The sequence below is a fragment of the Meriones unguiculatus genome, chromosome 14 (genome assembly GCF_030254825.1).
Source record: "Meriones unguiculatus strain TT.TT164.6M chromosome 14, Bangor_MerUng_6.1, whole genome shotgun sequence".
Taxonomy (NCBI): domain Eukaryota; kingdom Metazoa; phylum Chordata; class Mammalia; order Rodentia; family Muridae; genus Meriones; species Meriones unguiculatus.
Window position 1 is genome coordinate 87801264 of NC_083361.1, and position 26327 is coordinate 87827590.

The 26327-nt window shown below is 42.5% G+C and overlaps 2 protein-coding genes across 2 annotated transcripts; one reads left to right on the forward strand and one right to left on the reverse strand.

Moving 5' to 3' along the window:
• Positions 1-5137: 5137 nt before the first annotated feature.
• Positions 5138-6106, reverse strand: LOC110540267 (olfactory receptor 52M1-like). The gene has a single exon (XM_021627067.1). The coding sequence runs from the start codon at positions 6095-6097 to the stop codon at positions 5138-5140; it is 960 nt and encodes a 319-aa protein (XP_021482742.1). The 5' UTR covers positions 6098-6106.
• Positions 6107-16176: 10070 nt separating this feature from the next.
• LOC110540265 (olfactory receptor 52M1) lies at positions 16177-17142 on the forward strand. The gene has a single exon (XM_021627066.2). It carries the CDS (start codon positions 16183-16185, stop codon positions 17140-17142), a length of 960 nt encoding a protein of 319 aa, XP_021482741.1. The 5' UTR covers positions 16177-16182.
• The last annotated feature ends 9185 nt before the right edge of the window (positions 17143-26327 follow it).

A 26327-nucleotide genomic window follows, 5' to 3' on the forward strand; every position in this document is an offset into this window, starting at 1 on the left:
CACGTTGCTCTTGTTATCTGTCTATATGGCTCTGCGGAAAAGCATGTTTTTGTTATTTTCAGCTTGTCTGCCATGTGAGGCTTGCCCACCATGTGCAGCTTGCTTGCCACCTGCGGCCTGCCCGTATGATTGGACCCTTTACTCATGTACCTCCTCTTAACCCTTGAATTGTCCGAAGCACTGAATAAAGTTGGCTCTTGTACAACAATTTAGTCTACCTCATTATTGGCTCAGCTCTCCCAGGTCCCACAGTCTCTACTGTGGAACTGGATTACTAACTTGGTAACTGATGGATCAACACCATCTAATACTGAAATTACTTGTAATGCTTTAAAATGGCCTAGAGGCTCTACTTCTCTTTTAAAGCTCATCTTTCAATGTTACCTGGCACAGCCATATCTAATGGAAACAGTGAAGGTCGTAAAACCAGTGTAGCTGCCTGACAAAGATCCAGCAAGGCTGAGCTGGATGATGCAATTGGTATGGTACAGGCTCCCACTTTTAGAGGAGATATACTTACGTAGTCCTACTTGAAGGTCTTGCTTAGGCTCTGGATTAGACATATACATAAAGTCTACAAATATACAAAATATGAACATTGTATTATGGCAAAAATTGAATAATAACTGCAACAGCTTTGGTCTGAAGACTTTTTCCAGGCTTAATCACAATCAGCAATCTCACTATTAAAAGTTGATAATACACTGTTTGGGACAGGACAACCTGCCCAACCTGGCTTAGAAATCTGTCTAGTGCCCTTGAAACCATAAGCACCACCAGCCTGAAAACAGGCTGTCAGGCTTTGGCAAAATATGCTCTTGAAACTGCAATATTGTTAAAAGCTGGGATGTGGGGTTGATGAGGAAAAATGATTGTAAAAGATAGTTCTGTTCTGTCACGGTTTATCAATGATGACTAAACTTATGACCAAGCAGAAGTTAAAACACGTGTCTGGGAAACAATTGATATGACCTATGTTTTGGAACAACTAGCATCTATCCCTGCCTACTGCGTTCTATATAAATAAAGAATCACCTATACTGCCAGTCAGTCAAGATGTAAAAGTTCTCCAGATCCCAGTGCCTGACTCATTCCTCCCTCGCCGTTATTGCGTCCGTCCTTCTTCAGGCCCTGATCTCACCTGGGGCTGGACCCAGACGGATACCGTTGTACTTGAATAGCTTTATTCACAAGAGAATTTTATGACTTTCATTAAGTAAAAAAAAAATATCCCTTTGCTTCATGCTCATGGTCATTTCCTTTATTGGATACTTAACAAGAGTCCTCTAATATTCCTTTACATTAATTTATATGATCCTGCATATAGCTTCTTTTAAACTTACATATAGAGCCATCAATCACTTTAAAGTTGATTTGTATATTTTATATAATTCAATGATTTTTTAAAGTAATGGGCTTCATGGTGGCATTTTCATGCATACTTTGTTCTCATTTGTTCTTCTTCTTCATTGCACTCTCTGTCCCTCCTACCATTTTCTTTTTGTCTTACTCCTTTAAGATCCCTTCCCTTTCCATGGTTCCTGTTTTAGTTTCTGCCTGAACACACATACAGAAATGTAAATCTAGCTTTCATAGAAGAGGAAAGCATGTGGTGCTTGCTGGGTCGTGTGGGCTGGCTGGGAACTCACTACATGGTCTGGGATGGCCCTAGGTGTCTCACTTTGCTGCTTCAGTTTTTCTGACACTAGGATTACAAGTTTGTGCTGCAGCTAATACAACTGCTAATGGTAATGCCACAGCTTTTAGGATTGTTTTCACTTACATGAAATTTGGAGATTAAAATCAAGTCAGTTTCCACAGATTATTAAAAAAATAGCTCAAACCTTTCAGCTAAGATAGAATTGGTAAACCCTCTGAGTTCTTTAAAACAAATTAATACACATGCTAAATTCTGGGAGGAAAAAAAAACATACTCATACAGACACCACCTCTGTTTTCTGTCACACCAGCCCTTTTCATCTTTATTTCCCACCCACAAGTTACTAACCTGACTGACCAGGTCATTTTTCAATAAATAAATAAAAATCATTTAGTCTATGTGCGTGTGCGTGTGCATGTGCGTGTGTGTGTGTGTGTTTGAATGCATGTATTTGCCTCCCTGGGATTACAGGCATGTGCTACCAAGTCTGGCCATTAGAAAATTATTAACTTTTCTTTCTTTCCCTTCCTTCCTTCCTTTCTTCCTTCCTTCCTTCCTTCCTTCCTTCCTTCCTTCCTTCCTTCCTTCCTTCCTTTCTTTTTTGCAATTTTCACATGATGGTACAAATGTACAGAGAATTTGAAACACTCAGTTTTAAACTGCATGTCTTCATCAATCCACCACCACTCTCCCCACCTCCTTCAAGACTCAAGGATCTGTGAGGAAAAGGAGGTAAAAGATTGTAAAAACCAGAAGTGGTAGATGGAAATTTATTTATTTTTACTTCCTGTGCATGGATGGTTGGCCTGCATGTTTGGCTGTTTACCGTGTGCATGCAGTACCTGTGGAGACCAGGAGAGCGCATGGATCTCTTGGGACTGAAATTACAGTTTGCTACCATGTGGGGGCTGGGAATTGAATCCTGTCCTTTGGAAGAGCAGCCTGTGTTCTTAACTCCAATCCAAGAGCCGTTGTTCCAGCCCTGATTAGGATAGTCTTTATGTTTTTCCAGGAGCTACTTTGCCTCATCAATTCGTTCTGTCTTAGGGCCTTTCAATATACTACACAGACTATTTAGAAGACAAGTTGATTTTTATAATTTGTGTCCCAGTCAACACTTTCTTAATAAACTATCTTAATACACCATTTTTATAGTGTATTAACTTTCTTAATAATAATATATTAATTATCTTAATATACTATCTTAATAAACTATCTTAATAAGCATGTAATGATCACCACCATTTTCATTTACAAGAAGAAACAGGCTTTGATCATATGCCCAAAGTCTGACACACTATTCAAGGTTCATCTCTGCCCTTTATGATTCCACAGTCCAAGTTGTTAAGACATTTGTGCCACAAGACCCTACACAAATGCCACATCATTCTCTCCTATTTCAGACTTCCCAATCAGGCTCAAACACGTTTGGTACTCTCCTATCATTATCCAGAGTGTTGGTTATGGACAGAAACATAATTGCGTGAGGGGGAGCAACCCTTGTTGGATTGAGATATTTACCTGTTAGTCACATCTCGATACTGAATTCTTCAGTGCCCATTCCCTTCTGTTCTGAGGTAATCAGACAGCTATGACCACAGATGACAGGAGGACTAAATGAATGAAACTAAGATGACACTATTGAGTCTGGTGGGTGCCCTCAGGAGGTGGCCACTGGATGGAGCAGGAATATAAACGCTGCCATTTTCTTATCTCTATCCTCAGTCATTCAATTCCATATGATGATGGAGATGGTTTTGGCCAATGGGAGACTCAACAGATTATCTAGGAAGAAATTCCCAGCTTTGGGTTTTCTGCAGCTATTCTGCCATAAAATTCTTAGTACAAAGTGGTATTTTAAAAGTTCAGACTCTTCATACATATAATTACAAGGTATAAGTGGAATTTAGAATCATAATGGTGAACTATGTCAAAATTTCCCCCAGCATCCCCTCCACCACAGGGTTTGGATGTTACATTCTTTTATCTTCTTCTGGGCCAGCCTAATATCTAAAATAGATTTCTATCTCCGAGAAGTCAAAAGTGTCTTTTCTTCAACTTCAGATAAAACTATTTTTAGCACTTAAAAATTACACACATTCACTCCCTATCTTTTCATAATAACTTTGATTCTAATTTGGCACTGCAATCAGGGCCCTTGATAGGATGGAAGAACCACTGCCCTTTACCTGAAATGATGGAGAAAGATTAATAAATGTTATCAAGCTAAGCTTGGCACTAGGAATAGATGGATGAAATAAAATTTGGGTCTAGTCAGGGGTTTGCATTAAACACTGGAGACTTGGGCTATTCCAAGTTTCTCGTTTATTTTATTTTTGAACATACAAGGCTTGTATTCTAGTTCTAGCTTAACCATTTACTTTCTTGAATTCTATTTTCCAAAATACCAACGTGATATCTTTTAGACCTAAGATTACCCATTTTGGCCTTTCAAAAACGCATCATGACTCACAAACTTGAAGTTAAATGACTTAAAAATTTGAAAAATTTTATGACAAAAAATGGAGATAACCATGATTCTGAATGAGTGACTGCCTTTAAAAATGTGTTACCAAAATTTTTATGTGTTTTAAGTCCCCTTATGGATCAGTAAGCAATATATCAAAAAGGTTAAGTCACAGCAAGCAGTAGCAATAAGAATTCCCTAAAAAGTCTTGGAGGATTTTCCAGGTTTATCCACCTCAAGGTCTCCATTATTTTCACCTTTGACCCTCTGTTACCCAAGCCCCTCCTGTCAACCCTTCTGTTTCCTCATTTCACTTATTGCTCTGTTATCTTGGTGAAGCTGCTCTCTCTCACATATGTTATCTTAGAGCCTCTGAAATGGAATCTAACAATGTCCTTTCCTCTCTCCTATGCATCTCTCATGTAGCTCTAGGAGATGTGGTATATTCTCTTGTCCATCTTGTCTGTTAAATGGGGAATGACTTGGTTTAAAGACTTTAACTTCTATAGGTGGCAAACTCTCATTCTAAGAGGTTTAAAATTTCTATTTATGTTGTCTCCATCTTCAATAAATGCCATTTTAATAGGGGCAGTACAGGAGAATTTAAAAGTTTGCCTACATAAGAAACGTCTAACAAAGCTTGCTAAATTGTGTTTACAGAGGTACTGGAATAGAATTCTGCTTCTTAGAAGTTGTGCTTGATCGCACTTGTCATAGAGAAACAGGAAATCTGATGCTACAGAAACAAAGGATAGACATAATCTCAGTGTTCATGTGCTTATTGTACTTCACCCATGAATTACACGGGCAAACAAAGGGGAGTTACAGTATCCAGGAGCTTATAACCTGATCTTCCTTCTCCACTTCAAGATCTAACCTTCACACTGCACAGAAAATGCACGCTCTAACAGAATGGACTTTGAGGCTCTATCCCCATAGTTTAACTAGGACCTGGAAATACCACCAGCTTTCTTCCTTACAAAGAGCCTCTTCCTGTTATCACTGACTGTTTATATGTCCCTGAGTTGAGTTCCTGACTTAAAAATATGCAAAAGTCTCTCTCGGATCTGCTTGGTGCGCACAGCATAGACAACCGGGTTGAGGATGGGTGGGACGAGGAGATAAAAGTTGGCCAAAAGAATATGGACATGGGACGGCACATGATGACCAAAGCGATGGGTGAGAGATGAGACTGCAATAGGAATGTAGAAGACCAGGATGGCACAGATGTGAGAACCACATGTCCCCAAAGTTTTAAACCTGGCCTCAGGGGTGGACAGTCCCAGCACAGCCCTGAAAATCACCACATAAGATGCAGTTATAGCTAGCGAGTCTAGGATTAACACCAGGAAACCAATTCCCATTCCATATAAATTATTGACTCTTGTGTCACCACATGCCAAAGTGACCACAGCCATGTGCTCGCAGTACGAGTGGGCAATGATCTGGGTTCGATAAAGGGGGAGCCTCAGGCGAATTAGGAGTGGGAGAGGTCCGATATAGAACACTCCTCGGAGGAGGGCAGCCAGCCCCAAACGTCCCACCACGGCCTGGGTAAGTACTGCTGTGTGGTGCAGTGGGTCACAGATGGCCACATAGCGGTCAAAAGCCATGGCAAGGAAGATGCCTGATTCAACAGTAGCAAAACAGTGGACCAAGAACATCTGGACCAAGCAGGCGTCTAGACCAATGCTGCAGGTACCAAACCAGAAGATGGCCAACAGTTTGGGCATGGTGGAAGTAGACAGAACTAGGTCAATGACAGCCAGCATGCACAGGAAGAAGTACATGGGCTGGTGCAGGCTGCGCTCTGACTTAACCACTGCCAAGATGGTGATGTTCCCCACCACAGCCACCAGGTACATGGAGCCAAAGGGGATGGAGAGCCAGATGTGCAGGGCCTCCAGTCCTGGGATGCCGGTGAGCCAGAAGGAGCTGGGTGCCCAGCAGGCATTGTTAGAAATGAGCATGCTTGGGAGCGTGGGCTACGCAGAGGAACTCTTAGTGTCAGGTTTCTGCTCCTGGGAGAGGTAAAGCCCTTGGCAGCTCTAGAACAGATCTTCATTTCCATTCTTGACAACTTGTGGCACCTACAATAAAGACAGATTCTGAATGCCAACTTGAAAGATCACTGTGCTATCTAACATATAGGAATTATCTATGATGACACCCACTGCTAACAGAAACAGACACGGGGAACAGTCTTATTCGGGAAATATGTTAGTGGGATAGAACTGCCGTGATTTGATATAGTGATGGCTCAACGAGTAAAGCACCTGTACAGATGTAAGTGCTTAAAGCCCAGAACGCATGGAAGCCTGCATCTGTAACCCCAGCATGCTGAGAGGGGGGCAGAGACAGAAGGACCCTGGAAAGCCCGTGGCTCAGCTAGCCAGATGCGCACAGCTGGCAGAGAATACTGGAGAGAGCCTGAGTCAAACCAGGTGGACTGTGAAGATGGGTAATGGAGGTTGTCCTCTGATTGTCATTATGCACGACACACACACACACACACACACACACACACACACACACACACTCATGATGAGGGACTAAGGGACTTAATCATCTCTTGGAGAAAAAGATTTCACATTTCAGGCTGCTGGATTTTATGCTTACACAGAACGAAGAACAGACACAATTTCTTGAGAATGGTTACTCTAAGGAAAGAATACTGTTAGTAATTTTTCCTGCATTGGGCACCATTTGTGATTTGACTGAAGAAGTCCTCTTTTTCAGAGTGAATTTCATTAAGGTTTTCTTCCATCTGCTACTGGAGAGTAATGAGAATGGAGTGAACTAAAGGGATAGGGAACCCCAATTCTTTTCACCAGAATCCCTGGTTTCTTGAGCACCAAAGCACGAGATTATACAGGTCTTGTCTGCTTTTGGCCATTCAGATGTGCATGCTAAAGGTCCTCATTTACATCCTCATTGTCCAGAGTCTGAGAGCTCAGGATGCCATTGGTGCCTTTCCGTCTCAGGCTTGCCCTTCTGATTCTTTGCACTAGATCTTCGTTAGTGAATTTTCACCACTCCTGTGTGCATGGTGACTTTCTTCACACAGCTGTGATGGCTGGGAAGTCTTTTCATTGATTTTGTTCCCACCTAGGGACTTTTTCTCATCCTTCAAGGCCACTTTCAGGTCACTCTTTCCAAAGCCCTTGATGACATCTTTAATCTATACGATAGTGTATGTGTGTTTGTGTGTGTGTGGTGGGCTTTTCTAAACTCCCAAACTCTCTCAAAAATCCCACATACATTTTAGTCTTTGTCTAAAATTGGACTAGCCATTACATGTTTACACCAGGTAGGAGCAGTAAGTCTCTGCGTGGCCTCTGAGGCCACTGCTTCAGCTCCAACACGCAGTTCATTTTAAGGCTCCCTCAATGGCTGGGCACTGGACAGAGGTGGGGCACGCAAGGTTTGTGAATCTTAAAATAACTCAAGATTGTGTCATATTCAATCTTTGACTTGGATATTGGAATGTTTAAACGAGTGTTAACATGTAACACTCCTCAGGGGTCAAACCGGTAACAAATTCAATCAATTATGATAGTGAAGGGAAGGCCGGGGAGGTCGCACAGGGCACTGGGTTGCTGTCAGCAGACTTGTCACCCCCGACCTCCATTGTCCTCTGAACAATTTATTTGCCTTCTCGAAACTCCTTTTCTGTATGTAAAACAGGAAAAACATTCACTTCAAATGAAAGCTGTACGGAACAGAGCACCAGGACCCGACAGCAGATGCCGCTGCCTGAATTCAGTGTGGGCAGCAGACGGGAAAGCGCATCTCACAGCAGGAAAGCGCATCTCACAGCAGGAAACATTTCACCGCCTTGTTAGTTCTCAGGGGCTGCTTCAGAAGCGAGGAGTCAGATGGGCAGGGGTTAAGGCAGTCCGCAGTTAAGGTGGACTTTTCTAACTGGGAAATGTCTCATGGGTTCTCTGACTATGTCATGTCACCAGTGTAAAGCCGAGAGAGACGCTCACTTACTCCATTTCAGGTAAGTCAAAGTAATGACGGCAGCGAATCAGAATCCAGGCATGGGCTTAACCTCAGTTTCCAGTTTTTCATTTGTGTCTGAATTAGTTTAGTCAATGAAGCTGTAACTGAGTTTTAGGCTAGGATGAGGAATGTTGGAAAAAATAAGTGTGTCTGTCACGTTTACAACTGTCATTTTAAGCTCCAGTCTTAACTAGGTTGTGCGGGAACTAAATGACCCCAGTTAATCTAGGGCAGAGCCCAGCGACGTTTCCTGCTTTTACGGAAATCCCACTTTACCTGCACAGTGGCGACGGGGCTGCAAACACAGGCAGAAGTGATCTGAGGTGCTGAGGCTCCTGACAGAGATGCTGCCGATGACAAAGGCACCGATTAGAAGCAACACAGACTCAAGTTCACGGCCTAACTCTACCTCAAGTGCTACACCTTGTGTGTATGTTTGAAATATTTGTCCTGGTCTGATAAGGAGGAACCTGAGCATTTTTTCATGTGTTAATCCTCTCTCTCTGTCTGTCTCTTTTAGGATTCTTAGCTGCTGAGTAGCAAGCTAATTCATCTTAGCGATACACTCCTCTTACCCACTGCTTCCTTCATGCTCTCTCCCACAGACCACGAACAGTGCTACATCTCCAGGACAGCAGCAATTTCAGAACCGTTTTTTTTTTTTTGCCAACTGAATGACTGTAATCTCTCTCTCTGAGGGTACAGTCTTGATTCTTTAGTTTTTAATGGATTTCCTGTAAGCATATCTTATTCTTTTTGCTTTCGTGTAGCCAGAAACATTAGAGTCTTATTTTGAAATGTTAGGGCTAGCTTCATTAACATGAATATACATATTGATTGAAGGGATATATTCTGCTAGTTCACCATAACGAGATGCCTGGTCCTGGAATCTAAGGCAAGAGGCTCAGTCTGGCTGCAGGAGCCCAGGCTTTTCGCTGCGGTTTCTAAACCACGTGTTCTATTTTATGGATTCTCTTTTTCTTTAACTCAGCCAGGGAAACAAAGCGACTCGCTGCTGCTTTTGACTAAGCCTACAAAGAAGAGAGCAGTTTCTGGCCCTAGGAGACCGCTCCAAAGCTTTACTCCAAATCTGGAATGGCTTACCCATGGGGCGTGCCCACTGTAATCCTTACGGTGGTTGGCTCGTATCTGATGCTTGGAAGAACGCAGTTGGCGGCCAGGTTAGGCCATGCCCCTGCTCACTGTCTTCCCTCTGCTTTATGTAGGTTCTGAAAATAACCTTTTCCCCCCAAGAGCTGCACAGAGACACTTGCATGCTTCCCTTTGGAATTTACTGCCCTCCTAGGAACAGTCTTCACTCCCTGTCCGCTCCAGCTCCGAGGACCGGAACAGAGGCTGTTCTTACCCTCCGGGGAGCTCTTAGCCGGTGCTGGGCTTCACTGCCTCCCTTGAGCCTGACGTACTCAGAGACTGCAAGGGTCACACCTCTTGAGGGAGTTCATGAGAGAAGGGTGGGGGAAACGACGAGGCACTCAATGCAACTCATGCGGGCCCTCGCAGCTGCCACTTCTACTAAAAAATCAATCGTGGTTGAGGAGATGGTTCAGTGGGTGAAGTTCTTGCTTTGCAAACACGAGGACCTGAGTCTGGTCTCCGTAACCCATGTGAAAAGCTGGGAGTGGCGCTGCACGCTTGTAATCGTCGCCCTGGGGCGGTAGACAGGCAGATGGTTCCCGCGCTCGCTGGCCAGGCAGCATTGTCTACCCGGTGAGCTCTGGGCTAGTGAGATACCCGGTCTCAGAAAACAAAGTGAACGACACGAGGACTGACACCAGAGGTTTATCATGAGCCTACGTGCACACAGACAGATACACACAGACACAGACAGACAGACCACACACACACACACCTATATCAAGAAGAAAACAACCTAAACTCAAATGTTAATCTTTAAAAAAAATTCTACTTTTTCAATCCATTTTTGTTAAACCCAAATATTTGTATTTACAAGTTGGAGATAGTTGTGTGTGGTTACTTCGGTTAAACTTCCCAGGATAGTGAGAAGGCTAATTTCAGGTTTTTCTATGAAACTGGCGCAGACCTATATCTCAATAGTATATATGCAGAAGTCCACACGTAGAACAGACCCTTACGAGGGAAGCTGATGAGTGCGCACAGCATCACGAACTGTTGTGTCTTCCTCCTAAAGAATTTCTGTAGCCCACGTGCGCTGGTGTTAAGTGAAATCTCTGAGAAATGTCCCGAGGCAAAACACACATTTTACATATTAGAAAAGTCTATTGTTTTGCTTTTATTTTCATAAAGTATAAACACCTTTATGTTTGAAGAGAAATTTTGGCCTATATACTTATTTTGAGGTATTGTTTTGCTTGTATCTTTATTGAGTTTAAACACTTGAATATTTGAAAAGAATTTGTAGCAAATATACTTATTTTGAAAATTATTTTTTCCTTTTCTCTGGATTATTAGTATTTGTGACAGTAGAAAAGATGATTTCAGAAAGTACCGAAAAGATCATTCTCTGTGGGATGTGGACATATGTACAAGAAGAGAGACTTAGAATCTCTCTCCAGTTTTAAGGCTGGAGATGAACCAAGACCCTGTGCCTGCCTATCTGTGTCTGCCAACCATGCCATCACTAAGCCATACTCCAGCCTTAGAAAGTTATGGATGTTTATAGGCATAGGGCGTTCCAAAGGTCAGAGGTGGTTTATATGTGCGATGAAGGATACGTGAGGATCCCAGGATGATACAAGGATGCTGGGGAACTCACAAATGTAGTGAAATTCAGGAGGAAATCTCAAGGATAAAATGAGGATAAAACATTAAGGCTTCTAGGTGCCAAGAATGTCCATCTATTAAGCACTAGAAGTGGCAGTGTAACAGATGTCACCCTAGGACATACTTAACCAGGCAAGGGGCAGACAGTGTCCCTCAGGGAAATGAGCATGGATCCATGTTTGTATGATCTCAGAGCCTAAATAATAGGCCTTCTGCTTAAGACAGGAGGATTCTAGAAGAATTATTTACCTATGCATCATCAGATCTCATTCAGGGAGAGAGTCTTTGGAGATGTATACGAATTACTAAAATTATATGTCTTCACATATTTCCAATTTAGTATCTGGAGTAGCAAGCTTAAAATTCTGTTTCCCTACAGAATTATGCATAACCAGTGGACAGTTTCAGAGACAATGTGACACTGAGCTGGCTGATGTGCTTATACACTTGAAATCAAGTATATCTTGCGTTTTTGGTATTTCTGTGTTGGCTTGACCAATACGTTTTCCTGTGGTTTGAAGGCTGAGCTCTGCAACAAGGTTGATTGGACGAAATCCAAGCTGAGAGTTAAGGAGAACCATTACACAAGTGATGAGTAAAATTATTTAATGACATCAAACTTGCTTTCTTTTTTTTTAAATGTTCACATAATTTAATGAGTAAGTAAATTTTAGTTTCGTTTTTATGTCTTTGAAATGCAATGTATTTGTATGCAATGTATTTGACCTTTCTTGCCCTTTCACCCCATTCTTTCCAGATCCTTCTTGCCTTCCCTGACCACTCAACTTTGTGTCCTATTAAACAAACACACACACAAACAAACAAACACACACAAAAATCAAGTAAAATTTGTGCTGCCCATAAATTCTTGGTCGTGTGGCTTTGCTGGAGTGTAGCTTAACCCACCAAGAGCTGCGCTTTTACAGAACGCAGTCTCCCTCTCAGCAGCTGTCTACTGCCGCTGGCTCCTCAGCCAGGGGAGAGCTTTTGTGTTCACCTCCCTTTCCACACTATGATTTTATCACCCTTGGTACCATGTCTCAGGTTGGGTGCCCTCTCCTGGACAGGGCTTGAATGGCAATGTCTGCTTCTGATTCCAAGGCTGAATGTAGGCGGTTTTAAATTTAAGATCGTTTTTGTGGGAGAAAGGCAATGGCTTTAATATAGTCCTTCACATATGATTTGCATTTTCTTTATTAATTGGGAATGAAAAGGCTGAGAGTTGGTACATGCCAACAGAGGGTGAGGCATTACTATAATCTTAAAAATGTCTTGAATATGATGCAAAAAATTCAGTTTTAAAAGGCTCACCTCATCAACTAAGATTATAAATGGCAGAGCTCATCTGCCTGAGATTGGAATGCTGAACCAAGACTCAGAAGTTACATCAGAGCTTGTAGGAATAATGCTCCCATTTCTTTGCTTGGCTGAGGTTGGAACATACGCACACATGCAGACTCAAGACAGAACCTGTATACTCGGGCGATTGCATGCAGAGTGTGAAATGGACGGCAAGCTTCCTCAGGCTGCAATGAAAAAGTGCAGGTGAAGGAATCCTTCCTGTAATGACTCTACTGCACTGCTCTTTCCTAACTTACTGAATCCCGATCTGAGGGAGGAAGCGAATGTCTTCTAAAGATGCAGAAAGAATTGAACTAATGGGGATAATGATGTTCAGAAATGTTTGTTTCACCAGCTCTTTTATTTACAAGAATCTAGGTTGTAAAACTACACAAGAGGTAAATATTCCAACTTTCTACTTGAAGACATAGAGTTGGAACAGCTTGAGGTCACCCAGATTCAAACCTCTGGAGCTTTGCATCATGCTCTGGAACATGATGCCCCATAATCCACAATTATCTCATCAGGATGAGAGAGCCTGCTTCCTCAGCTTGACCATACTCCTTGGTGAGGAACGGCATGCTCTGTAATGTTAAAGCATGAACATGAGCATGAGAGAGCCTGCTTCCTCAGCTTGATGATACTCCTTGGTGAGGAATGGCATGCTCTGTAATGTTAAAGCATGAACATGAGCATGAGAGAGCCTGCTTCCTCAGCTTGACCATACTCCTTGGTGAGGAACGGCATGCTCTGTAATGTTAAAGCATGAACATGAGCATGAGAGAGCCTGCTTCCTCAGCTTGACATACTCCTTGGTGAGGAATGGCATGCTCTATAATGTTAAAGCATGAACATGAGCATGGGGGGAGGCACCTCCTTTACAAGCATGTGTGATCTGAATGATGTAAATGAGACATGGGAAAAAGTGTCTTATTTCTTGTGGCATTGCTCTTTGATATACCATACTGTTAATTCAGGACTCTCCTCCCATCCTATAGAGAGATAAAACTTAGAGATTTATAGCCTTCATAAATATGGACCTCCAACTCCTTCTGAGTCAAAAAAAGACACTTTGTACTCTGGGGAAACTTTCGATTTCTCATATTGTTGTCAGAACATATGCCAGCTCCAGGGAGGCCAGGATGGGAACAAGAGCAGGACTTATCCCTAAGAAGTTATGACTCAGAAGGCCTGTCCTTCTCTCTCTCATTCTGGAGGAGCTGTGGCAGCTGGGGTGAGCTGTGATCACAGCCAGATTCTCTGTTATTCCTCTTGGGAACAGTCTGGGTATTTTCCTTCTGCACTGGACCTGGAGCCACTCTGCCACTCCCAGACGGAATTCCCAAGACTACTGTGCAGAGTGTTTATAAGCTTGATGTCTCTGAAGCAGTTACAGAATTCTGAGCTTTTCTGACACAATCGCATCCTGGAAAAAGCATATTCTGAAGAGGAACCAAGAAAAGGAGGAGGGACCATCAGGAAAACTTGCTGCTGCTGAGGATGAGGAGAGCTGGAATTCCTGGGCATCCAACTCTAGATGATGTCTCTACTTAAGTTTCCAAAGTAAGAAACAAAGGGGAGGATGATCTTGGGAGTGGACCAAAAGGGCAGGGGCTTCACAGAATTGCACATAGGTGCTTGGAAAACTTTTTACTATAGAAATGCAAGCATAAGACTTAGCTTTAAAACATCATCCCAGTGTTTTAAATAGACACAACACTTTATTCTCATTCAACCGAGCCAGGCGCTGGGCCAGTGAAGAGTTTATGGTAGAGAATGAGACAGACAAAATTCTTGGCCTTCTGGCACTGTATTCAGAGAAACTTGTGTATCAACAGGTCAGAAAATTCTGCATAGCAAAAGACACCTAATCAAGGGTTAAAGCAGGCTTTCCTCTGATGATAATTAGGATTGCAAGATGATTTTCCAGGTGAAGAAGACAGGAAATAGCGTGGATAATACTCTCGTCCTGAGTACCATTTTCACTGTCACGAAGCGTCCTGGGATGGCCTGAGGAGATGAAATGGAAGTAGAATACCCAGAAAGATGGCTCTGCATGGGGTCGGGTATAGGGAAGAGGAAGAAAGAGTCTACAGTGCAATTTATCTGCCCAAACCTAAAACGTAGTTTTCCCCAGGGCAGGGGTGCAGGGATGTGCGTGGCACTGGGAACCTGAAGTAACGCTCACTAATGCAGCAGCCACAGCAGACAGGCAGGAGGATCATGGGTACGAAAGCACTCATGTTAGAGGCCTGAGCATTCTTCCATTCAAGGGCTTTATCGGAACACAGCAAAGCTATTCTGTTCCACACTGAAGCCTTGCTTCCTGTGACATGCCTAAGCAACGGAAGCCATTTAGTTAGAAGCAGGAGGTGAAATAGATAAGTCTCCACTAATTACAAATCTCAAAGTCATAGGTTATCCTGCAGACTCAGTTCTGTGACTTGCTCATCCTCAGATTTTATGTTCCACTAAAATCTGGCAATTTGGCAATCTCCCTGTCAAAGACAAGGCTGGGTAAAGATTGTGCACCAATTGGCTCCGATCTGATGCCCACAAAAGAATGCCTGGCGTGCTCTGGAGACAGGTGCAGGGACCGTGTACAGAGGTGCAGGCGGGGTTGCTGGGGTTAGGGATTATCAGGATGAGCAGCGAGCATGGCTACTCAATCCAGGTAGTTAGCAGAACCCGGGAGGGGCCCTTTTCACAAGCTGGAGCTTTCGGTAGAAGAGGAGGTCATTAAACATGCCTGGTGGGAAGGGAATTTGAGAGCAAGCCTCTGGATTCTATTGCTAGCCCTGTATCTCCTGCTGGTTCCTCATGCTGGCAGGACCCAGCTAGCGACGGGGATCTCCAGAAGAGGTCACTTTCTGATGCACCGTGCTGAGAGCTGGAGGGGCTAGCAGAGGTTAGCCAGCCCACAGGGTGAGGGAGCAGAGACAGACTCACCCAGGTACGGCTCCCTATTCTGCTCATATTCCTCCTTTTGCACACCAGTGCCACACGAACGAAAGAGCTGGTGCTCACTAACACATTGCGCACGGCTTACCACCATCGTACAGACTTCTCTAGGCTACTGGCTTTTAAAAATTGTCGTGAATTGATGCTAGCTGTATTTTGACAAGGAAAGATTATTCTTCGGTTTGCTGCAGAGCCTAGAAAGGCTGACGTTGAATCTCAGCTCCAGTGAGTTTTCTTCAAAGTGTGTGTCCATCTGGGCCCTGCTGGTGGAGATACAGGGCTGGTAACAGGGACCAGAAACTCGCTCTCAGATTCCCTTCCTGCCAGGCATTTTGGATGATGCTTTTTTCTTCACCCAAACCCCAGCTCTTGAAAAGGGCCCCTCCTGTTAACTGCAGCTGGGTTGAGTGGCCAAGCTCACTGCTCACCCTGATACTTCATAACCCCAGCAACCCCGCCTGCGCCTCTGCACAAGGTCCCTGCACCTGTCTCCAGAGCACGCCTGGTGTCAGATCAGATCCCACTGGTGCACTGTCCTTACCCAGCATTGTCTCTTGACAAGCAGATTGCTTCCTTAGTGGGACAATAATGGGACATTAGAAGGTCGTTCTAACATGATCCCGAAAGCCACTTTACAATATATCCAGAGAGATAAATTACCAAATGAATTCATATCTGCCTCAGGGCAATTCATTTATTGATGCAAAATGTCACTCATTGAGGATCATATGATCAAAGAATTCACCCATTCATTCAAACACATATTTCTGGTTTTGCTTTCCAAGTTTACATTGATACTTTGGTGCAACATGAAATTCAATGTAGTATGAAATTTCATGATTTCTTCTAAAAGTTGTGTCATCACTGTATGTTCAATGATGTTTACCACATGGCCCAAGAATACTGTGTTTTGTTTTTTTTTTTTTCTTTTCAGGGGAAATGTCTCTCTACATTTGGGAACACAAATGAGATTTATTTCTCTATGGCAATGCCCACTTTTCACAATGCCTGCTCGGCACCCAGCTCCTTCTGGCTCACCGGCATCCCAGGACTGGAGTCCCTTCACATCTGGCTCTCCATCCCTTTTGGCTCCATGTACCTGGTGGCTGTGGTGGGGAACATCACCATCCTTGCTATGGTGAGGGTAGAGCGCAGTCTTCACCAGCCCATGTACTTCTTCCTGTGCATGCTGGCTGTCATTGACCTAGTTCTGTCTTCTTCCACCATGCCCAAACTTCTGGCGATTTTCTGGTTTGGTGATGGCAACATTGGTTTGGATGCTTGCTTATGTCAAATGTTTCTTATTCATTGCTTTGCTACTGTTGAGTCAGGCATCTTCCTTGCCATGGCTTTTGACCGCTACGTAGCCATCTGCAATCCGCTGCGTCATAGCATGGTGCTCACCCAGGCCATGGTGGGCCATTTGGGGCTGGCTGCCCTCCTTCGAGGAGTTCTTTACATTGGACCCCTGCCGCTTATGATCCGCCTGCGGCTGCCCTTTTACAAAAGCCGAGTCATCTCCCACTCCTACTGTGAGCACATGGCTGTGGTTGCCTTGACCTGTGGTGACAGCAGAGTCAGCAACATCTATGGGCTGAGCATTGGTTTTCTTGTGTTGATCATAGATTCAGTGGCCATTGCAGCCTCCTATGTAATGATTTTCAGAGCTGTGATGGGGCTGGCCACCCCTGAGGCCAGGCTTAAAACCCTGGGGACATGTGGCTCTCATATCTGTGCCATCCTGATTTTCTATGTTCCCATTGCCGTCTCTTCCCTCATTCACCGGTTTGGGCACCATGTGCCTCCTCCAATTCACACCCTGCTGGCCAACTTCTATCTCCTCATTCCCCCCATCCTCAATCCCATTGTCTATGCTGTCCGTACCAAGCAGATCCGGGACAGGCTTCTTCAGACCCTAAAGACAGGAACCAAGATCAGATGACTGCTGCTTCCTCTTCTCTCTCTAATAAATGCACGGAGAAGAAGGCATTCAAATATGGGTGGCTGCTTCCCCGATAGGAACCCCAGTCTAAGCCATTGGGTTCAGCATTTATAGTTCCAAAGGAACAGCAAGGAGAAGCATAAATTTCTGAACCTTCTAAAGGTGGAAGATACTTATATTTTTATGCCTGGAGAAGGTTTGAACTGTGAAGAAGGTAAATCAACAATGATCATGACACCAGCAAATAAACAGCACTTTAAAAATCCCACATTTTTTTCCATGCAGTTCTTAAACTCCCAGATGTTATAAGATTCTATTGCTTACATTTTATGTATAAGGAAATAGAAAAATGCTTTATAATTCACTTGCGAAATGTCTTAAGCACTCTATCTCAGGGTTTGTTTGAAATTTACAACACACTTTGGTGTCAGTACTAATCCTTTGTATTCAGCTTGTTTTGCAGACATTCTTTTACAAGTACATTTGAAAAGCTCATTTTTAAGTGACCATAGCTACAACAAGATTCTCTGAGTTAACTCTTGGCAACTGAAGTGTTGCTAAGGTGGATTTTAACAACATAACACAGTATGTTAGAAGACTGAACTATATGCCCAATAGGGTGCAGATGTCACTTCTGAAAGAGAACGTGGGTTGACAAAAGGTATCGTTTTAATAAGGTAGTGACTGTTTTTGCCAATTGCCCTTGTGGTTATGCTCTGGCCCTGAAGCACATGGGGCCTTACCACCTCACGATCCCTGATCCACCTCTAGGATTCCTTCACAAAATGAAACCACTTAATGTAAAGTTGCAATTTATAGACACCTGGATTCTACACTTCCATGTTTTACTAGATCAGTACTTAGAAAACAGTTGTGCCTAGCATAACTGTCCTCTGAGAGGACAAAACAGCAGCAGATCAAAACAGATGCTGATACTCAAAGACAAACATGGAGTGGAGTTCAGGGAGTCTTGTGGAAGAGTTGGAGGGAAAGATAGAAGGACCCGGAAGAGACAAGAACTCCACAAGAAGATCAACAGGGTCAACTAACCTAGGCCCAAACATAACTGATGGGCAGGTTGGTCTTTAAGTGGAGTGGGGGCTGTTTCTGACACTGTTGTCTGCTTTGGATCACCTTCCCCTAGTGGGGCTCCCTTGCCTGGCCTCAGTGGAAAAGGATGCACTCAGTCCTGATGAGACTTGATGTGGGGAGACTCCCCTTTTCTGAGAAGAAGAGGGGTGGGGAAAGAGGGAAGAGGATGGGAAAGTGGGACCAAAAACCAAAACCAAAACCAAAACCAAACCAAACCAAACCAAACCAAACCAAAACAAACCAAAACAAACCAAACCAAACCAAAACAAAACGAAAAGAAAAAGAAAATAGGGTTTGGCTAGTGTTTTTGTCAACTTGACACAAGCTAAAGTCATTAAGAAGAGGGAAACTTGCTTGAGAAAATGCCCCCACCAGATTGGCCTGTAAGCAAGCCTGTGGGACATTTTCTTGATTGATGACTGGTGTGGGAGGACCAGCCCATTGTGGGTGGTTGCTGGGAAGGTGTCCTAAGTTGTATAAGAAAGCAGGGTAGTAAACAGCATCCCTCCATGGTCCCAGATAGGCTTCTGCCTCTAAGTTCCGGCCCTAAAAATACATTAAAAAATTCTTTAAGTCAATCAAAGCTCTCAGTCAAAAACACAATGTCACTCACTATATCAGCAACACCCCAGGGCAGGCCCTATGCTGAGGAGTAGCTGGCCGTTACAGAGTGGACTGAATGATTCTTTTGTGTACCTTCTGTTTCGATGTGGTTTGTTTGGTTTTGTGCTTGCTTTGACTTTTTTTGCTTTTTGTTTTATGGGAGGGGAGAGGGAGTTGGGGAGGGAAAAGAATATATTGTATATAAATATTTTTTAAAATAAAAAGGATATCTAAAATGATTAATTTAGATTGACTTAGAAATCATGGGGTCAGTCAGCAGCACGACCAGCTGTTATAGCTACAATGAGAGAAAAAATAAAAATGAAAAGTTTGAACTACTCAGAGCTACAACATTCAAGACACAGCAAGCACTGTGACAGAGTGGCTACAAAGGCTAAGGTACACTTGGATGCTTAAAGTGGACGTAAAGACAGCCAAGAGGAGAAACACACAATGTGTTGATTTGGATCTATGAAAAAAGCGAGTACTTACTTTAAAAATATAGTGTCAAATGAATTAATCAATAAGCAATCCAACCCCCTTATCACATCTAGGGAAGAAAAACATCACAGCGCACGTCTGCACAGACGACAGATAGAAACCTGCTCCACGTTGGTATTTGTTTTTGCTGTTTTCTGCATCAGTAGAGTGATTTATGGCTCACTGAAGGACTTCTTGGGTGAAACACCAGTTGCAGACATCACAGAGGACATAGTCCTGGTGGCTTGTTTTAAAAATGCCACAGAGTGTTCCTGAAAAGGTTTGGTCCTGATTCAGTGTGAGCCAGTCACTGTAGTCAGATGGTAAGCCGTTTGCATGGAGTGTGTGTGTGTGTGTGTGTGTGTGTGTGTGTGTGTGATATTTCAAGCTAACTGTTCAGTACCAGATTTAATAAAAACCAAGCCACCTAAATGATAATAAGCCTTCAAGAACTCAGCCTGCATGCCATCTCTGACACTTCATCTTAAAGAAAAATGCTGCAGACTATGGATCGGGATTCTGCTCATGTGGTTAGGAAATGTCCTAATCTGTGCAAACAAATAGTTGCCTCATTGTTCCCATAGGTTGTTTTATTCATGTTGGTGCCAGGACTTCTCCCTCCCCATGGTTCTCCCCCTCTGGAGGGGGAGGGAACCTTCCTAACCCATTGTCTACAAATATAAGTGTGGCAAGCACATACCTCTGGTCCACAAAGAAGGAAAATTACCAAAGTAAAACAAGCCTGACAGACTGGACTCTTGTCCAGTATAGACTCAACATCAAAATAAACCGCAGGAAAGACAAGCGCAGGCAAGACCAACTGGCCTCCTCGTGTAACTAGCATTTTCCTAGGACTGGGGATGAAGCTGTTCAAACAATGGCTTTAGCTTCTGCATTTTGTTTTGCTCCTTGAGCTTCTGTTTTCTTTATTACAATTTTAGTAGTATTTTTTATTTTATTGTGTTAATTTTTCTTTTTTTAAATTTAATTTTACTTATATTTTTATTTATTACAATTTATTTACTTTGTATCGCTATTGCAGCCTCTTCCCTCGTCCCACTCACCCTCTTTTTTCTCCCCCTACGCCCTTTCCCTAGTCCCCTGATAGGGGAGGACTTCCTCTCTTTCTATCTAACCCTAGCCTAGCAGGTCTCATCAAGGCTGGCTGCATCATCTTCCTCTGTAGCCTGGCAAGGCTACACCCCCCAGGGGGAGGTGATCAAAGAGCCAGCCACTGAGTTCATGTCACAGACAGCCCCTGTACTCCTTACTAGGGAACCCACTTGGAAACTGAGCAGCCAATGGACTTTCTTTGAACAGTGGGTCTAAGTCCTCACTATGCATGGTCCTTAGTTGGAGTATCGGTCCTCCCTGGGCCTAGGTATTCTGGCTGTGTTCTCCCTGTGGAGCTCCTGTCCCCTCCAGGTCTTCCTACCTCCCTCTTCTTCCATAAGGATTCCAGCACGCTGGGCCCAGGTATTCTGGCTGTTGCTCTCCTTGTGGACCTCCTGTCCCCTCCAGGTCTTCCTACCTCCCTCTTCTTCCGTAAGGATTCCAGCATGTCGCCCGAAGTCTGGCTCTGAGTCTTTAGCTCCTTCCATACCCTGGTGGGTGGAGTCTCTCAGAGTCCTCTGTGGAAGGCTCCTGTCCTGTCCTTTGTCTTCTCCTACTTCCCATGTGTATCCTGTTTGCCCTTCTGAATGAGGATTAAGCATTTTAACAAGGTCCTCCTTGTTGCTTAGCTACTTTAGGGCTATAGATTTTAGTATGTTTACCCTATATTATATGGCTAATATGCACTTTTAAGTGAATATATATCATTTGTGCCTTTCTGCTTCTGGGTTACCTCACTCAGGATGACCTTTTCTTGTCACCATTTACCTGCAAATTTCATGATTTCCTTGTTTTTAATTGCTGAGTAGTATTTCATTGTGTGAATGTACCACAATTTCTGTATCCATTCCTGCACTGAGGGACATCTAGGTTGTTTCCAGATCCTGGCTATTATGAATAGAGCTGCTATGAACATGTTTGAGCAAATGTCCTTATTGAATGAGGGGGCATCTTTTGCATATATGCCTAGGAGTGGTATAGCTGGATCTTGAGGTAGCCGTATTCCTAATTGTCTGAGGAAGCACCACATTGATTTCCAAAGTGGATGTAAAAGTTTACATTCCCACCAGCAATGGAGGAGGGTTCCCTTTCTCCACAACCTCTCCAGCATGTATCATCCCTTGGGCTTTTGATCTTAGCCATTCTGAGGGGTGTGAGGTGAAATCTCAGGGTCTTTTTGATTTGCATTTCCTGAATGACTAAGGATGCTGAGCATTTCCTCAAGTGTTTCTCTGCCATTCAATATTCCTCTGTTGAGAATTCTCTGATTAGCTGTTCCCCATTTTTTAATTGGATTACTTGGTTTGCTGGTGTTTAACTTCATCAGTTCTTTATGTATTCTTCCTACGTGCTTCTAATTTTGTTTAACCTTTTTGTCCATTATTGGGCAATCTTTCTGAAATTGCTTTCCATTTTCCCCTGAGTGCCTCCCCACTTTCCTTTCCATTGTAAATTTATTTTTGAATTAAAACATTTGGGGAAGATTTTTTATTTTTATTGTTGCTTGTTTTATTTTTCTCTTTCCTCTCTAAAAGTAGACTGCTCACAAGATTCTCAGATAAAACTTAGAAGAAGCATTGAAGCTAACAGATGTGCCAATAGCAAAACAAAATATACAAAAAACATGAAGCAGCAACAAAACATGCCTACTTTAAAGGACCATGACTCCTTAGCTACAGATCTCAAAGTATGGGAATATGTCTGACATAGGTTTTAAATAGACAAGAGATAGGAAGGATCCCTTAGCTTCCACAATAGCAAACTAGTAAATGCCCAATTCTGATAGGGGATTAAAAAATACCAAATAAACAGTAATCTAACAAAGCAGAAAAACAATTAAAAATTACAGGAATCAGTAAACAGCCCTCACTAGTAACCTTAAATGTAAATGACCTTAACTCACTAGTAGAAAGAAACAGACTAGCTGACTTAATTAAAAACACAATCCCGTTATCTATTGTCTTCAAGAAACACACTGCACTGGCCAAGGCACCCACAGGGTAAAGTCAAAGTTTCAAGAAAATGGAAGCTGAAAACAGAGTTGTTTTTAATATTTCAAAAAGTAAACCAAATGAAAATTTTAAGAGTCAAAAAAGCCACTAGGAATTTGTAAAGGAAAAAATCCCTTAAGGAGGTGCAACACTTGTAAATATCTATGTTGAACGTATGTAAGAACTAAAAAGACCACTATGTATTCATAAGGGGAAAACTATTAAGGAGGTTCAACACTGTAAATATATGTATATTGAATGTTGGGGTTCTCAATTTCATAAAATACTAATTATCACAATATGTCACATTGGTGCTTATACAACAATATTGGATGTTTTCAAGATTCCATTTTTTTTTCAGTTTTTTTCTTAATTACAATTTATTCACTTTGTATCCCCCCTATAGCTCCCTCCCCTCTCCTCAAGGGGAGGTGATCAAAGAGCAGGCCAATCAGTTCATGTCAGAGACAGACCCTGTTCCCATTTCTATGGAACCCACTTGTACATTGAACTGCCATGGGCGACATCTGAGCAGGGGTTCTAGGTTATCTCCCTGAATGGTCCTTGGTTGGAATATCAGTCTCAGGAAAGACCCCTGTGCCCAGACTTTTTGGTTCTGTTGGTCTCCTTCTGGAGCTCCTGTCCTCTCCAGGTCTTACTGTCTATGGCCATACCACCCTGAAAGCGCCCATCTAGTCTGCAGGATTCCATTCTTGCTGAAACTGAAATCAGTGAAGAAACTTCAGAGTTTAACTATATCATACACCAAATGGAAAAACAGTCATCTATAGACTATTCCAGCTAACTTGGGATTGTGAACTAAATGTCCCCTTGTCAGGTTATTTAATTACAGCGACATGAAACAAAGCAAGACAGGTATATGTGTGGTGCCAAATGGTCTGCCAAGGGGAAAGTGCATGACTGATTTTCTTTGGGGTCTTGGGGAGTGTGGAGTGATGACCGAATCCTCAAAGTTTTCCTGACTATAGCGTGGGCACTTCCATTTTTATGATTATTATTATTATAGTCCTTATTTGTTGAAAAAATCATGAAAAAGATACTACAAAATTGAATAAAATTTTTACCATAATTATGGAGTTTGGGCTATCCTAGACTACATAGTGAGTTCTAGGTTAGCTGGGGCTGAAGGTAAGACTGTACCTTAAAAAACAACACACACACACACACACACACACAAAACAACAACAACACACACAAAACAAAAACTGACAGATAAAAATCAATGAGATACAATATAAACAGATAAAAATACATTCTCCTTAATTTGATATATTTTTCATTCAGATATGAAATAACAAAGAAAAAAAACATTAGAAGTAAAGTGTGAAAACAGATAAACTTGGAAAATAAAACTAAAAATATTTAAAATTTGTTCATGTTTATTGGTTAACTTTTAGCCAATGGGAATTGTAAGAAAGGATGATATGATGACCAGGAAATCAGAGCTTTGGGAAAGGTCAACGATCTTGATTAGTCGATGTGTCCCTATCAGATCACTTCAGGAGACTTATTTAACTGATCCAACTGCAAGAAGAATTCTTCTGCCTTTTGGAAAACTTTCCCCCATTTTTATTCTTTTTCCTTTCCTTCCTTACATATATATCAGTCATGCAAAGTAAAGGGTTTTATTATCAATGTTCATACACAGTCTGCTTTATTTTATACAATAAAGAGATTAATGAAAAATTCTGTTGACTCTTTTCAATAGGTGATATTGATGGCATAAAATAAATTTTTTTCCTTAGAACATAATAAGATTCCCTGCACTCTGCCCAAAGGTTGGCTATAAGTCTCAGCATCTGCTCTGATACCCTGCAGGTAGAGTCTTTCATCGGCCCTCTGTGGTAGGCTCCTGACTTGTTCCCTGTTTTCTCCTTCTTTTGATGTCCATTGTCTTTGCCTTTCTGATAACCTAGACCCCCTGCACAGATGTCACCCATGGCAGTTCAGTGTCCAAGTGGGTTCCATAGTAATAGGAACAGGGACTGCCTCCAGCATAAACTGATTGGCCTGCTCTTTGATCTCTCCCCATAAGGGGGGAGCAGCCTTACAGGCCACAGAGAAGGACAATGCAGCCACCCCTGATGAGACCTGATAGACTGAGATCAGAAGGAAGGGGAGGAGGACCTTCCCTATCAGTGGACTTGGGGAGGGGCACATGTGGAGATGGGGTAGGAAAGGAGGGATTGGGATGGGAGGAGGGAGGGAACCACAGGGGGGATACAAAGTGAATAAATTGTAATTAATAAAAAAAGAAAAGAACATAATATGGGGTTCTAGTGAAAATTAGCGAAAGGACAGAGGACCACTGATTAAAGCTGAGCTTGTGTGTCAATGCTCATTGTGTGCACTTGACTGTCCCTTCCTTTATGCCGTGGTGGCGTTCCTTTGCTTAGTGAATCTTTGCCCTTGCTCACTAGATTTTACGGAGAGGACTTCTGAGGTTTCAGTCTTTGTAAACATTCGCAGATTGCCACTGCTGCCTAAAGTTCATCCACTTGTTGACTAGATCGTCTCTAGCTTTCCTGTTGCACTTTTAAGCTAACATGTTCCCTGAGTCATTTGAGGTAGAAAAAGCATACCATCATCTTGCAGCTGTTGGAATCGTATAATATACACAAACATGTCACCTTATTACTCCATAACCTGGGGTGAATGCCACACCCCTGATGCTTGCAGAAGTAATTTAAATAAAGGAGTAGCTTAAGTCTTGCTTCTCAAACACTGATGTCTATGCAAATCACTTGGGAGGTCTTGTTAAAATGTGCTGATTACTTGGGCTTGGAGGTGAATTTTTTTTTAAACATTTTAACAAGTTCCCAGGTGGTATACTGCTTGTTCGAGGACCTTGCTTTATGTAGCAAAGTATTACAAAACCCTGGCAATTCCCTACATCAATCTGAAGTCTAACCTTTAACACACATAGATTCTATTTTTGGTCAATATTATCTTCGCTAGTGACCTTAATGACATGCAGTTGTGAAGGATTTAGCTTAATCTAGACAATACATAAGCCTTGCACATGCACGTAAGTAAGTTTTGAAAGTGGCAAATAACGTTATACACGACTTCCAGCCTATCAACGAGGAAATTCAGGTAGAAAGACATTAAATGACCTGGTTTGAGGACAGTAAACCCTTCTGTTCGAATATGCCGGCAAGTTTTACTTTCTAAGCGTTCAGGGGAAATAGACCAATCCGCCATGTTTGGCAAATGGAGAACACTCTGGAGACCAATCCTTCTAACCAGGAAGCGAAAGACTTGTGTGTAGCTGTACTTTTTTTTTCTTGTAATTTTTAAATTTAAAATTTTTATGTCATTTTATTCACATGCGTTAATCACATATTAGCCAGGTTCAGTGTGATAGGGCTACTCATACATAGAATGTATCCAGTCAGAGCCCATGCACCTTTGTCCACCCTCCCTCCCATCCGTCCAGCCTGAGGAAATCACTGCCGCACATCCAGACACACTGTGTTCAGCCTCCACATTTCAAAAGGGAAATGTGGCTCCTGCCTTTCTACTTCTCTCAAGGTATTTCCATCGATTTTACCCTAAATAACAAGATTTCCTTCTTTTCTTTGGCTGAATGATATTCCCACATGTATCTATAGCCTCTACCCATCCATTTGTGGGCACCATAACTGAGCACAGGCATACACACATCTCGTTAGTATGCTGACTTCATTTTTTTTTCTTTTTGCTTACATAGTCGGATGTGGGATACCTGGATCATATGATAGATTTGTTTCAGGTTTAATTATTTTGTTTGTTGAGGAATCTTCATACTGCGGCCTGCAATGGCTGTAATAGTTTCTGTTCCCTCTAACAATAATAGACTTTGTCTACATCCTTATCAGCATTTATTTATTATGATTAGTGTTG